Below are 16,677 nucleotides of genomic sequence, written 5' to 3' on the forward strand. Positions count from 1 at the left end.
TAGTTATGTTATATATTCGAATTGATATAAAATAATTATTTGTTATCTATTAGATATATATGTATGTGTGTCTATGTATGTATAAACTGTAATGTGAAAAATTTGATGAACACAAGAGTATGGGTTATCTATAATCATCTACATTTTCCTTCTATCCATAGATATATTAAATTAGTGTTCAAGCAATCTTAACCAAAATACGGCATATAATGTCATGAAATTTGTTTCTTTTTCGGGACTTATTTGTTATTCTATTAAGCCCTATTTCTTTTATTGTGAAGTAAAGATTTATTAGTTTTAAACAATCAATATATTAAAAGTATTTACGATCATTAAATTGTGATACAAGCGATGAAAAATTATAGAAAAATTGTGCACAATGTAATATTGTTACTGTCAAAATTAATAATGCTAATCATTTTGCAATTATTTTTAATAGAAGTATTATAAAAGTTGTGTATATTTTATTTTATCTATGATAAAAATAAGTATTGTTAATAATATCTATAAAAAATATTCAGGCTTAAAAAATAGAAAGAATAAACTTTTCAAAAATATTATGTGCCTTCATATTATGTGATTTCATCCTTGAAAAAGTATGTATATAAAATAATTTAATGGAATAATAAATTTATAAAATATATTTTTATATTTTTTTTTGTTTCATTAATTTATTTTTACACCAATATACAAAGCGAAATGCTCAAAGTGCATCAATTTGAGAAAAAAATTTATAACTTTTAACCAAACGATTAAATCGAAACGAAACTTTTTCGAGATAAAAATTGAGACTATAATCAATGATAAAGCTATCTAATAACTTTACTTAGATACTTTGCAGGATAGGTAAAAATTAAAATCAATCGATCAATTATGATTTTGTATTTGATTGAAATTCGACGAATTCGGTTTTGCTAAAGCTATTATATTTTGTTTTAAACGCGATGAAATGTTACGGCTTATTTATTATTATGAGGATTTTATACACTATTATATTGAGATATCTAATATGGATATTAACTGTCACATCTCGCTGATAAAGTTCAATTAAATAAGCGATATGACGTAAACAAAGAGTATACGGATATGATTTGCATGCATTAGGAGTAGGTGAAAACATATCTACTACGGCAAATTATTATATTATTAATTTAATTAAATTATTAATATTTTTCGTTTTTTTTTGCTTTATTAGTTTTGTCTTGTATATAATAACTTTGTATTTCTTTTTCTTTGATTTTTTTTCTTTTTAATTGTTATTCTTGTCATAACATTAATTATTCATTTGTTATACCAAAAGAACTTTTCTTACTTCTAATAAGTAAATAAAATAAGTAAATAATGGAATACCTTTGTGTGTATGCCCCTACTCGACAGATTTTTAAATACATATTTCTCGATAAATGACAGAGCTTTAATTAAAAAAGGAAAGTTATTGAATCATTTTAGTTGATTATGAGACAGAGAATTACCTTCTTCTCTATTACGATTTATGATTCATTCTGTAGGTTCGAAATAATATCATAATATCATAATGAAATTTATTATTTTATCTTTTTGTGTGTATGTGTGTTCTCTAAAACGAGATGTTCCGTTCAAGCAATAAAAGGTTTAACTTTTTCTTTAGTATTTTTTGTTTTACTTTATGTATCAGTCAAATTCATAAATTACAATTCATTGAAATTATTCGGTTCCTAATGGATCGAAATCAGACGATCGAAATTTTGATTGGTAGGGGAGACCGGGGACAAAAGTAACATTTTTGTATTATAAGTCACTAATTAATTATCGTTAGAGATATAAAAAAAAGATTATATATTAAAAAACTCCATTTATTGCTCTATTATTATACCTATGTTTAAATCTCAAATGATAGATATTTAAAGAGCTACTATAGTTTTTCGCAAGTACGTTGATTGTTACTTTTATCCTGGGGGCCGGGGACGAAAGTAACATAGTCTGGGGATAAAAGTACCAGTTCTTATTTTCGGAAAAATAAAATAAATATGATTTTTTTCAATTTAAGACAACTTTTATTATAACCTTTTATTAAGCAAGATAACTTTTTTTATAAATTTGTATTATATTATATTAAAATAAAAAATAAAATAAATATTTATTTTTATCATCTTTGAAAAACTTAAAAGAAATAATCTTCGTTAAGCAAAATAATTATAAGTAATATCATAAAATAATTATACTTAATATCACACCAGTTTTGTACTTTTTTAAGTCTAAATAATAGTTTAATTCTAAATAATAATGTAAAAATTGTGTGATAACTACTTATACAAAAGAGATTGGTATCTTCCGAATCACAATTATGGCATACGTAATAAAAATCGCCTTTTGTACAGTTATCGTGGGACCAGCTCTTATACTTTAAGCATTGAAACATGTTACTTTCGTCCACAGAGTGTCGTGTTACTTTTGTCCCCAAACACATTTTTTAGAATAAAAGCATTATAACCTAAATATGATGCAAGACTTAGCCAAATCAACTATAAAAACTTATGAATACATTTTAGAAGAATACATCGGCAAATAATTACGTCAATAGATACACTTTAATTAGGCATAGATACAAAAAAAGTAAGACAAGAAATACTTAGGTAAATAATGCAAATACACTAATTTCACTCCTGCATGTACAATCGGCGCGATCGTTTTACAACAATTAGCTGAAAAGGAAGAGAATCGGGGCGTACGCGTTTGACTATATAGTACAAATTATTCAACATATTGTGTAGTTTATTACGAGGTTTGTTACTTTCATGACGTTGTTACTTTTGTCCCCGGTCTCTCCTACTGATCATGGATCGTTTATTTTGATCGATGATTCAGATCATTGCATTGATTAAACTTCGTCGGGAATGCGTACACTAAGTTTTGACTCGAGCAGAATCAAGTTCTCTTACAACAAAATAGCTAGCCGTGAAATTTCGGATATATTCGAGCAGATATTGCGAGTTCGAAATTGAAATTTCGAATGAAATTAATTAAAAAATATATAAATTAATATAAAAGTTGTTATATGTGATATAAATCAAAGTTAAGAAAATTAAAAGGCAGAACAAAATCACAGCGCAAAGGTAATGACACGCGAAAAAAGGAAAAAATGATAGATGGCATCTAATAAAATTAATTTAAATTGTTAAGACATTGATTTCTTTTGTTCCTGTTTTTGCATCGATAATCAAATAAATATCTTTAGTGTAGCCATGGTATCTCGAAGACGTTAATAGTTCTTCTGGATTAAAAAGACACAGTTTACGCACAAGTATATCTTCAGTGTGATGTATGTGAATTTATAAAAATATGCCATGTGAGATTGTGTAAGATCGATATATAATATATATATTTCAATTGTTGCGAAAGACAAAAGGGCCATACAATATCGTTCGCGGCAAAATCAATTCGTAATCGAGATCATAGAACGACATCGCATCGAGTAGAACTTGCCTGCGATCATATCTTGCTGGCATCATGATCTGCAAGACTCTCACGCAATCTACTATAAAAGATTCGACAGAACAAATACGACTTGAAATGATTGATCTTGTTGACATCAATGAACACCTTTGGCGCGAATCTGTGGTATGCGATATTTCTTAGCACACATCTCGCTGTCAAAGTTGTGCGGTAATTTCACGGAATGGACTTTCGCGGAATATTCGCGAAATATTTTTTGTCTTCAAGATTTTGAATGTATTTTATAACAATGTAATTAGATTTATGGAAAATATCATATATTTTGAAATTATCTTTCTCTTATTTTTGAAAATATAAAAATTTGTCTGATAGTAAAATTTATTTAACGTTAAATTTAAACATATATAATAAAATTATATTTCAAATACGTATTTTTCAAATTTAATAACTTTATTTCAATTAAGATAAAGCCAAATAATCAAAATTGATTCATTAATATTCTTATAGTAATATATAATTTATAATAAAATAAAATTAATATAACATTTATGTCATTTATTATTATATTGGCATAAGATTATCATAAGGTCATTATTATATTGTGATATGAAAATTAGATAATTTATTTAATTAATCATTTGGCTTTAAAATTAAGTTAAAGCAAAGAGCAATATCTATATAATAAATTTTACTAAAATTCATAAAATAATTAGTATTCTTTGTATATCGCAGTACAGCATAACTTGTGTAATCGATGCGGTCATTGAACAAGTCCATCACGTTTAATCATTGACCAAACATTTCGTTCGATTTTATTTGATCTAACCCCTTTATTTCTTTTACTTTTTATGAGGATACGTAAAGAAAAAGATATTATAATCCCTACTACGAGAGGAGAACTAAAAGAACGAATTCGGGCTGCATATGCACTACATCAGTTATGCTGTTAAATATTCGCAGAAGTATTGCCGAAAGATTACTTAAATGCTTCGAGAAGTGTATGGTATGTTTTTTAAACATTTATTAAAATGAATGCACTTACACTTCAGTAAATGTCCGTTAGATATGAGCATTCGGAGTTCGACGCTCCGAACAATTTTAATTGTAACTTGGAAACTAATGAATATAGAAAAAAATTTTTTGAATAAAAGTGACTCCTTTTTCAACGTAGAATCCAATATTAATTTTTTTGGGAAAGTGCCATTTAAAAAAAAAGAGTTCCCTACACCTCACGAGGACGCAGTTGCGGAAAATGAAAATAAGTCCACGTAAAAGAGCACGCATATATAAAATGTATAGAAAAGTCTTCATTGTCTTTAAAAGATTTTGTTTGTTTGCTGTTTAGAAAAAAACTAATGAAGATAGCCGGCCTTTTAACTTTTATTTCTTCGATTTAACAACTTCGGTTAGGGATGAGACCGTATTGTTAATTTTTGACTCATCAATATCTATTAGAAATAGTCAAAATAAAGTTTTATTTTAATGTCGAAAATTGAACATTTTTTTAATAACAAGTTAATTATAATGCATATGATATCAACACTTTTAAAAATTTTAAACTGAAATATCTTTCAAAGATTAGAAATTAAAATTATATCGAAATTATTAAAAACTTTGAGTCCATAACGCTTTTAGGATTGATATAATAGTATAAAATAATTGCATATACTTATAAAAATTTGTGTGTGTGTGTGTGTGTGTGTGTGTGAAAAACTTGATAAATTTGAAAATAAATTATTTAAAAATGTTACATCTTTTCGTGCACACATTTTTTTACTAGTATAATATTTTATCATTTATGTAATATTTACACAAAATTATGAAACTTATATATTTTATGATATAATTTTGCAAAATTTAATTATATTTAGTTTTTCTTTTTATCTATTTTTATTGTATTTATAAAATATTTTGGACATTGATGGAATACCATAAATCTACAATTAAAGCCAATAAATTAAGACACAAACGGCGATGGATTATTTGCTTATAAGGAAAAAATAAAAGTATGGAGAGAATACAACTTTTTAATTGCTATAAAATGCATTTTAAAAATAATTAATTAAATATATCGAACAGAAAGTTGATTTAATCATATATTAGCATTTTATTGTGTTTATTAACTGATAAGACACGTATTAGTCTGGTTTTATATTATTTTGATCTTCAAAGTTGTTTCCATAACATGCTTATTATGATATCGCTTGTCGAACGTTGGCATTTCTCGGTAGTATCTCAGAACGGCAAGAGAGAGATAGAGGGAGAGAGATCAAATTAATATAGATATATTTTCAATATTAATAATAATTTATAGTAATAAAAAGTTAATTATAATCTTAATTATTATCAAAGTCTTAAATTCTGATCAGCTGACATCATAATATACGTGGTGAGTTATAACAAGACAGGGTATATAACCGCTTTTAAAAAAATTAAATGTGTACATTAGATATGTTGAGGACAATTTAAATAATCTTAACATACATACATGACCGACATAGTATTTTTCTTCAGAGACGATCATTTTTCTCAAAATTGTTGTCTTTATAAAGATAGTAGAGGAAAAAGATTTTAATTTCACATGTGCGTGTATTATTATATTATCTTAGAAATGAATTCAATTTAACTTAAAATCAAACATCTAATAAAGAAATACTTTATTAAATTATGCCAATGTGATGAAATTTAATCAAATTAAATTAATATTATATATTTACTGAAATACGTACTGAAAAATTATGATTCTTTTATCTTAAAGCTAGATTTTTCAAATAGAAAGTTATGTAATATTTCTTATATACTGTTTCTTTTTCATACATAATAATAGCAGTAATTAAAAAAAATTTATCACTACAACTATGTAATATAAAAACTTGTGTGAAATACATAATGTGTTAAATCATGATAAATTTAGAAACTTGTTACCTAAAAACGATACATTTCATTTCTTCACATTTTTACTGGAATAATATTTGGCGTAATAATACTAGGCGTATTTTTTTTACTATTATAAGGTTTTTTTTTATTCCAACCCTTATATGCTACATTATTTTCTTATGTGATTACTAGTGAGTTAATAGATTGTATATTTCATGAAAAATGGTGATAAATAACAGCATTCGCAACATTTGAAAATTTATAAATAATTGTATTCAATATGTATAAAAATTTATAAAATACGTTGTAAAAATTCAAAAATTATATTTTGAACAACCGAATGACTTATTATTGGCAACGGTCATACCACGTTGTAAAATACCAGTTCTCGTCCGATCACTGAAGTTAAGCAACGTTGGGCATGGTCAGTACTTAGATGGGTGACCGCTTGGGAACACCATGTACTGTTGGCACCATCTTCTTTTTTGTTAATTTAAATATTATCAAAATTGATATAATTTTTTTATTCCAACCCTTATATGCTACATTATTTTCTTATGTGATTACTAGTGAGTCAATAGATTGTATATTTCGTGAAAAATGGTGATAAATAATAGCATTCGCAGCGTTTGAAAATTTATAAATAATTGCATTTAATATGTTTAAAAATTTATAAAATACGTTGTAAAATTTCAAAAATTATATCTTCACCAACCGAAAGGCTTATTATCGACAACGGTCATACCACGTTGTAAAACACCAGTTCTCGTCCGATCACTGAAGTTAAGCAACGTTGGGCATGGTCAGTACTTAGATGGGTGACCGCTTGGGAACACCATGTACTGTTGGCACAATCCTTTCTTTTTGCTAATTTAAATATCTTCAATATTGACATAATTTTTTTATTCCAACCCTTATATGCTATATTATTTTCTTATGTGATTACTATTGACTCAATAGATTGTATATACATTTCGTGAAAAATGGTGACAAATAACAGCATTCACAGCGTTTGAAAATTTATAAATCCCTTTAAAAAAAACCTTACAAAGGTAAAAAAGAATACACCAAGTAAAAAATATTCTACCTTGTATGCATGTTTAATAAAATAATTACGTTGTTACTTCTCGGTAGATTCCCAGAACATTAAGATCAAGTTGATATAGATAGGAAGAAATTTGGAAAGAAAAAAGTGGCATGGCATTCCTAAAAGCGTTAAGTTGCAGTCTAATATTTATTATCGCGGCGGCTCTTTTTATTGATGAACATATGTCCATACCGAAACTCGACATATTATATCCGCAACATTATAACATCAACTTTGTACTAAATGTCAACTACGATGTCTTCCATGGCGAATACAATGTCAGCATTTATATTCCTTATAAAACGCAAAATATATATGTTTACACAGAAAAGATGACTATATTTCGAGTTAGGATAACAAATGATGTACAAATATCTAAAGAAAATGAAGAAGAAGCTTTTGCCCATAACACTGATGAATTTATGTATAACAATGAAACATATATAACTACCATTTCTTTCCCGTACAATTTATCATTAGGATTTTACACTCTGAATATGAAATTTATGGGACTTTTAGCTGAAAATGGAGGATTCAGAACTTACATGAATCAACAAAATGATAGAATGTGAGTAATTTTTAAAATATTAAATATTTAGGTGCTCTAATTACATTAATTTCTTGTTTCAATTCTTTACAAAGTATTCGTATTATTATCAAGGCATAGTCTTACTATATGTATATGTGTATGATTTAATAAATTTTTTAAACATATTTCTCTCTTTCTCTTGCAGTTCGTAAAAAATTGTCTGATAAATAATAAATTCAGAAAAAGCATTTTTCACACTGCACAATTATAATATAAAATATGTTACTACTATTCTTTAAACATTGTGTTAAGATGTATTTTTTCTCTTTCTCGTTTTCTTTCTCTTTTCTATTTTTTCTATTTTTCTTTATAATTTCTAAGACTTCAGCAGTAACTGAAAATTTTTTGTGTTATTTAAAATATACTGTTATATATGCTAGGTGGTTGGCCGCAACGCATTATTCCAAATTTGCGACTCGAAGATTATTTCCACTTTTAAAGGACACTATATGTGCTAGTTATAGCATTTCTATAAGGCATCATGAAAACTATACGGCCTTATCAAATATGCCCGAAATATGGGAGAAAGCGGATGAAAATAATATGCAATGGACACGTTTCCAAACTACTCCCGTAATGCCAGTTTATTTCATAGCGGCGGGTGTGTTTGATCTCGCCTTTATTACAAGTAGAAATACCAAATTTTTGTGCAGAACAGACATACTGCCTTATGTGAAATTTGCACACAATGTTGCTGAAAATATTGCGTGGTTTTTGCCGCATATCAGGAAAACTCAGGAAACTAATCACATTGCGATTCCGGAATTACTCGATGTAGAAGAGATAATATTGGGATTCGTTCTTTATAGGTAAATATTTTTTGATATAAGTAAATATATTTAGAGAGAAATATCAATATGTCAAAATGTATATATAAAAAAGTAATATTTTTTCTCGCTACTCAATATTATAGAATTCAAATTTATGTATCTTTTTATATTATTTTATAGTCTCAATAAATAATAATAATAATAATAATAATAATAATAATAATAATAATAATAATAATATGAATAATATGAATAATAATAATAATATGAATAATAATAATAATATGAATAATAATAATAATATGAATAATAATAATAATATGAACAATAATAATAATATGAATAATAATAATAATATGAATAATAATAATAATAATAATAATAATAATAATAATAATGTATTTCAGTTTAACATGTAGAGTAATTTGCATATGTGTGTATGTGTGTTTTTTTTTGTAAATGAACATATATAATATTTTCTTTATTCTCGTCTTTATTGTAATATTTGCGAATTATTTTTAGAGAAGAAGATATTATCTTTAATGAAGAAATAGATGCTGAGATACGCAAAATTGAAATAGCGCGAGTAATAGGATATAAGGTGGCATACGAATGGCTTTATAATGCAATCGATCCATATAAGTGGGAATCCTGGTTAAGCAAAGGCTTCGCTACATTTTTTGGAATTTACGCCGTCGATCAGGTTATTTTATATTTGGCATTAATTATTTCAATCACACACACATAATCAGAATAATGTAAAAATATTCAGACTTCTATATACAGAATTTAAAATGTTCCTAAACCTTTGTAACTGTTTTTTTTTTTTCAATATATACTAACGTAAGTTACATCGGAATTTTATTTCTAAAATTTCTAATCTATACGATAACACATGCCTGCAAAATTTTAGGTTTGGTTAATTACAAAAAGCAGAGTAGGTGAATCTGATAGATTTTTTTACGCTGATAACGCGAATCTCAACGCAGAATTTCTTCAGAACGTCAGGTTTTTGAGTAATTTATAGTTAAATAGTCCAAAATGCAATTTCGGCAAATTTCATGAATTTATTATGGAAGAACCTAATTTTTTTGAAATATTTCTGCCAATGGCATCGTATAATATTAATTTTCACCTTCCAAATCCATTTTCGATTACTTCCGCACGATTTTTTTTCGCTGAGATATACAAATATGAATCTATAAGAAAATTTTGTAACTAACCGAACCTAAAATTTCGCAGGCCCGTGTAATCAGCTCCAATTTACCACAAAAGCAATATTAAATTAAAATATCATAATTTATATATATTGACATATATACTTTTAAATAACTTTAAAAATACACAATTTGAAAAATATGATTGAATATCATTAGATAGTTTAACAAATTTTTTAAGGTTTAATAAGAAAAATACAATGAACGAATGTGTGTAAATTTTTTTTTAATATATCCTAACAGTTTTAATATATGTTGTTAATGTGTGAACATTTGTTTCGATTAAATATTTATTTAGATTAAAATTTTTTCGCGTTCAGAAATTCCCAGATTTTCGGATACAAGATTTCTTTGTGGTTCAAATGCAACATGATTTGCTTCATTGGAGCACCAAGGACACATGGCCGCTCACAATCAAATCAGAATTCAATAGCTCTTTTGAAGTACCTCGTTACATCAAAGGTATCAACATCAAGCAAATAATTAATTTTTGAATACTGCATATAAAAAAACATTATAATAAAAAATAACTTAATTGTTTTACATGTAAGTGAGTTATTTTATATAATTTATTTATATTATTGTTTACATAAATATTAATATTTACCAGAAAAATAAAATAAACTTTGGTTTATCATACAAATAAGTTGTGCCCATAAATTTATATATATCCAAGTGATGTATAGCAAATTTATTTTATTCATACATCACTTTTACTTTATAATGTCAATTTCCGTAGCAAGCCTTATGTTCTACATATTGCAAACTTTCTCAGAAGTTTTCCGGAATGGTATCAAAATATATTTAAATTATTGGTGAGTAATACAGATTAAAATATAATTATATTATAAATTTAAGTACATATTTTTAAATGATTTTTTAATTTTCCTTTTTTTATAATCATATTTTACTTTGTTTGTTAATTTTTGAAATTTATTTTTGTATACTTCTCGATCTTCCTTCCTATTCCTTTTTTCATTTATGTGTTTCTAAATTTATTGATATTTAATTTTAATAGTAATTTCAAGACTTGTTAATTTTTCGTATGTTAATTTTTACCTCTTATCTTATTGTGTTTGTACTTATTATTATTTTAATTTTCTTTTCTATTTATCTATTATTTTAATTTTCGTCTTTCTTTAATTTTCCCTAACTTCTTCTTTCATCTGTATTTCCGTTTTAATTCTTGTTTTTTATATTTCCCATATGTTCTCTACTCGTGCCTTTTAATTCTTTTTATTTAAATATTTTTTTATTTCTTTTCTGTGACACATTTGTTTTTTATAATTACTATTCTATTTATTCTTTTCTACCATTTACCATCAATACTTTCTTATCGCTCTAATTCTATTTAATATAATTTACACTATTATCACTACAGCTCTTTCTCTTTACTTCGTCCTTCAAAATTTTTAATTGCGTTAAAATATTTTTCTTAAGATATTTTCTTTCATTATTTTTTTCTTATCATTCGTTTCGATTTTTAGCTATACAAGCAGTAGTGATTTTTGGAACGAAATGCAAGCTGTCATGCCAAAATCATCTTTCAAAATAAAATACAAATTAGAAGACAAAATAACTAATTGGACACAACTAAATTATTACCCTGTGATAAATGTGCAAAGAAATTATGATGAAAACAGTTTGAATATATCGGTAGAAGATTTTAATGCAGATATATGGATATTAAATGAATATATAGATATGAATAATGTTACGCAGACTCGTTTGAAGAATATTTCGATTGTAGTGTGGCTAGTACCACATATTTCGTATCATTCACAAATTATTACAGATCTCAAGAACGAGAATGACTCTGTATTGGTCAAGTTACAAAGTGGTAAATATTTATCGATAAATTTATTGGACTTTTAGATATGTAGGTGCTCTTTGCAAATTTATACTTTTTCTTAAAAATAATTACGTGTTTTCTTTATGCTATTGATTCCTCTCATTATTCTATGCATAAAAGCATTTAAGTAATCAAAAAATAAATATTTTAAGAGATACTTTATAGTTTTTGTTTAAAATTTTGTTAACTTAAAGTATAAAATATTTCGTAAACTATTCAATTTTTTACTATCTTACCCTTACAACTTTTTACGGGGAATATTGTAAGGAATTGATTTTATACACAAATTACATACAAAATAGTTCCATTTAAAGAAAATTAGGTTGATATTGACTTTTACATTCAAGCTCCCTATAAAGTCTTAATATTCCTATCTTCATTCTCCCTCCAAAACTCTACAACTTTTATTTAAAACATTTTTTTCCAAAACGCCTGTTTTCGAGTTACTACTATGTAAAAGTTAAAGTGGGACACCGTATATGTATAATTTGATGTATAATTCGATGTATAATTCAATCTATGTTATTTAAATTATAGAAGTAGCAAATCTTTTTATATATTAGTTAGAAAACTTTTTTTTAGGTATCCAACTATGCTTAAAATTATTTAATACTTAAATACTTAATTATTGGATAGTTTTATTATTATATTTAATTGAATCTGATAATCTGCAATTTGCTACACACACATATGTATAAATTAGCTAGTTTTTATCTGATTATTTCTATTTGATAAATTATGTCTACATACTGTACTGTTATTATAATAAAATTTTACGCACGATCTACATACATTAAAACGTTACACACAATGAAATATATGGTATAATTTGATTATCAATTTTGATTATCATCAATGTAGTCAAAATGAATTTAAGTTGACATAACGTTTTTAGTACATTGATTTATCAGCGTGACATAATTTAATATTTAATCCACAATTTGCTTCTTATAATAATTGCAAATTTTTAATACATAATTTCTAATACATTTTTTATATGAATATAAGAAGATATTTCAAATTATTACTTGACAAATTCGAATTTAAAAAAAATTTAATTTATTTCATTGATAGAATTTATTTATCATGCAATAGGATGTTATCGCGTCAATTATGATGCCAGGAATTGGAATAGACTTTCGCACTACCTGAACTCCAAATTCTTTGGAAAAATACATGTTGTCGATCGTGCTAAAATCATCGACGACGCATTTCATTTTCTGATGACAGGCCGACTAAATTCTACTGTATTCTTGGGTATTTCACACTACCTGTGGCAAGATACAGATTATATCGCATGGTATCCTATGTTCAAAAACTTGGAATATATCTCGGGTTTCTTTGCATATCCAGAAAGCGCATATAACCCTATAAAGGTATAAATAATATCAGTTTTTGTAAGTAATAAACCGTGCCTTTTATGTTAAATAATTTATATATTTATATTAACAATATACACAACACATTTATAACTTAAAATTATTTTCGATAAATTATAGATGAGTATACATAATATTTAACTCTCTAAGATTCACGAAACAACTTCCGCTCCTATTTCCATTTTAAATAATAGCATATGCGTATGCACTTTATCAATTCTTCTATAATATATAAATAAATATGTACATTTTAATGTATTATATATAAATTTTAAAATATATACATTTTTATATATTGCGTAACAATTTGTAGAAAGAAATGATGCAATCATTGAGTAAGATGTTATGGGAAATAAAATATCCGAATTTTGAACCGGATGGAATCATTCAAGGGAGCATTTTCACTAAATGTTTGAGGCAAGAGGCTGCAAGATGGTTATGCACTTTAAGTCATTATTATTGCTTTTTAATAGCTAATCATGAATTAAAGTCGTATCTTTTAAGTTATAACAAATTTTCATCATACAAGTAATTACGGTTTGAAGTTATTTTTCAATTACAATCATTTTATAAAAACATTTTCTCTCGTAGCGTTGTGAAACATTTGATAATTTATGTGATCAAGGTATCAGATTATAAATTCTAGTAATTTATTTTTATTTCATTTTGAATATCGTAGAATTTGGGTGGGATGGAAAGAATGGACATTTTGCAATGGTTTGATGACAGCGGAAAACAATACTTGGATGCAAGTGTATGGTATATATTTGAAAGAATCAGATAATAGTTTTTTAAAATTTTTAACTTGTTCCAAAGATCCTTCAATCATTCTCCAGTATATAAATATAATGACTAATATGACAATAACTATGGATTATATTAACAGTTTTTGTATTATTGTTGCGAGGCATGTAAGGACTGGATTATTTAATTTCAACAATTTATACAAAATAAAACCGAAGTAATGACTACTTTTTTATAAATATGTAATACTCATGCAATTATAAAGACTTCCATTTTCTAATTATATAAATCTATTATTTTGTTTTTATAGAGAAATCAGCTATATTACAGCATTAACTATATTCATTAACCACGTATATTCTAAACAACAAATAAATGAGGTAAATTTTATAAATTTATATGTAGACTCGTATACATATGTACATGCACATATATATAATTGTTTATTAATATCTTGTTTTGAATCTCAATTATCAATATATATACTGTATCTAAATATATTTTAGATTTATGTGTTATATCTAAACATGTTATAGATTTATCTGTTCTATGATATATGTATATTCTAACATTCTGAGGCAAAATTAATATTTACATGTTGATCTAAAAAAATAATTTATTTCAGATAAAGAAATACATAGCTATTTTCAGGTATCATAAATATCCAGACCGTATGATTAATTATGAATATCGTGAAAACGGTAACACGGTAAATTTTAGAAATTTAAATATACATATTTAGTTGTGAATTTCTTATTATTAAGTTTATTTATGTATTTATTTTTATATCAAATATCTATCTTATGCTAATTATGTTAATAACCAAAAATTATGACTGACTTTTATAGTATGAAAAGAAATTATTGTTGAAATAAATATTAAAATAATCCGTTTTAGGTAAAGAAGTCCTTGCCACTTACAATGAATATGATAGTAATGTATGTAAATCGCAAGTTAGAACTACGTTGGCATCAATTAAAGACTCAACTGTACGAATATCGATACCTTATAAAAGACTTTGATGATATATTTAAAGAATTCTTGGCTGATTAATCAATGAAACCAGGAAACGATAACGAAATGTAATGAATGCACATATTTACTTTTAATATATGGATAGTTTTTGTACTTTCATTTATTCATTTTGTTTAAAAATATACATTCAAGAACGAAAAATACATATACGATAACGACAACAAAGCGGTTGAGTTATAATAGAATAAAAATTTGATGAGTTCCATTTAAATAGTGATAGTAAGCATTATCACGTTTTCTGTCTTTTGCAAATGTTTTATACAATATTTTTACAATATTTCTATTTTTTAAAGTATTGTGTATGATAATTTAAAAAGAATGTTTCTTTTAAGATAAATGTGTTTATATAATGTTTGATATGTGTTTATGTAATGCACATATGAAGTATTTCATAATTATCATACAAATGTTATAAAACATAAGATAAAGCTTAATAACTAGATACTAATCATAAATTCAAAGAGTTAATGATTAATGATAATTATTTTTATTGAGCAAAGTATGAAACACAACGTGCCTGATGGATGTAACTTTAGTGTACATAAGAAAACTCTACATAAGAAAGACATAATATTGAACGAGTGTTAAATAATCATTACAACAGAAGTAACAGATTGATTTCGACTGAATAATGCAAAAGATAGAGAGTGAACTACACATGCGACAATGTACAAGAAAGAACTAGAGAAGTGCAATCATATTTATAACTATAAGAGCGTAATGGTGGTAAAAAATAAATATCTAACAATTTTTTGTGATAATTATACAATGAGTCTAAAAAAAGATGAGAGAAAAAATGAACAAGTGGATGATATACAAATTAGAATCAAATGCTAAATGAATAGAAATAAAGTATCAGATGTTCTGTACTGAATTAGATTCAACAAATTGATTTGGACTTAACTTAATTTCTTTGTCGAATTTAGAATTTAAAAGTTTTGTTTGATGGAGTTTGTTAGATTAAATTCAATACAGATGGTATTGATTATTTTATTTGAAGATTTAGAACAAATTACATGTTTTAATTTTTCTAATTAATACAATGACTTTGTAATATAAAAAAGCCATTTATTCTTGTAATTCGAAGACATCTAAGGCTTCCAAAGTTTTAGATTGATGCCAAAAATTTATCATGCTTGCAGCACGCAGGATATCAGTACTTCATCATATATGTATAATGTATATGCCGCAAATATTAAAATCTGTAATTTGATGTCTCTAATAGAAAATGAATTAAGACATAAGTTTATATTAAAATTAACAAAAAACTTAAATGTTACACGTTTAGTTATGTTATATATTCGAATTGGTATAAAATAATTATTCATTATCTATTACATACAAATGTATGTGTGTTTATGTATGTATAAACTGTAATATGAAAAAGTTGATGAACACAAGAGAATAGGTTATTTATAATCATCTACATTTTCCTTCCATCCATAGATATATTATCTTAGTGTTCACGCAATATCTGACCAAAATACGGCATATAATGTTATGAAATTTGTTTCTTTTTCGGGACTTACTTTTTATTCTATTAAGCCCTATTTCTTTTATTATAAAGTAAAGATTTATTAGTTTTAAACAATCAATATATTAAGAATATTTACGATCATTAAATTGTGATACAAGCGATGAAAAGTTATAGAAAAATTGTGCACAAATTGTAATATTGTTACTGTCAAAATTAAT

The 16,677-nt window shown here is 25.5% G+C and overlaps 1 protein-coding gene and 2 non-coding genes across 7 annotated transcripts; all 3 read left to right on the plus strand.

The window, feature by feature from the left end:
- Positions 1–5,658: 5,658 nt before the first annotated feature.
- On the plus strand, positions 5,659–16,637 carry LOC145972629 (aminopeptidase N-like). 5 transcript variants are annotated; one of them, XM_083101366.1, is made up of 15 exons: positions 5,659–5,821; positions 7,444–7,964; positions 8,366–8,794; positions 9,278–9,458; positions 10,293–10,434; positions 10,712–10,787; positions 11,460–11,812; positions 12,920–13,200; positions 13,517–13,731; positions 13,883–13,957; positions 14,090–14,164; positions 14,258–14,327; positions 14,573–14,656; positions 14,845–15,029; positions 15,478–16,637. In XM_083101366.1, the coding sequence occupies exons 2-14, from the start codon at positions 7,507–7,509 to the stop codon at positions 14,998–15,000; spliced, it is 2,595 nt and encodes an 864-aa protein (XP_082957492.1). In that variant the 5' UTR covers positions 5,659–5,821; positions 7,444–7,506; the 3' UTR covers positions 15,001–15,029; positions 15,478–16,637. The 5 variants fall into 5 exon arrangements, with proteins under 5 accessions (XP_082957492.1, XP_082957490.1, XP_082957491.1 ...); XM_083101364.1 differs by having other exon boundaries at positions 13,883–14,164; XM_083101365.1 differs by having other exon boundaries at positions 13,883–14,164; positions 15,483–16,637.
- On the plus strand, positions 6,663–6,782 carry LOC145973955 (5S ribosomal RNA). Its single transcript, XR_014439592.1, has one exon. It is a non-coding gene; the product is annotated as a 5S ribosomal RNA (ribosomal RNA).
- On the plus strand, positions 7,041–7,160 carry LOC145973960 (5S ribosomal RNA). Its single transcript, XR_014439596.1, has one exon. It is a non-coding gene; the product is annotated as a 5S ribosomal RNA (ribosomal RNA).
- Positions 16,638–16,677: the final 40 nt, after the last annotated feature.

The sequence above is a fragment of the Camponotus vicinus genome, unplaced genomic scaffold (assembly GCF_025532165.1).
Source record: "Camponotus vicinus isolate PSW18456_S1 unplaced genomic scaffold, iyCamVici1.0 SCAF_6, whole genome shotgun sequence".
In the NCBI taxonomy this organism is placed as follows: domain Eukaryota; kingdom Metazoa; phylum Arthropoda; class Insecta; order Hymenoptera; family Formicidae; genus Camponotus; species Camponotus vicinus.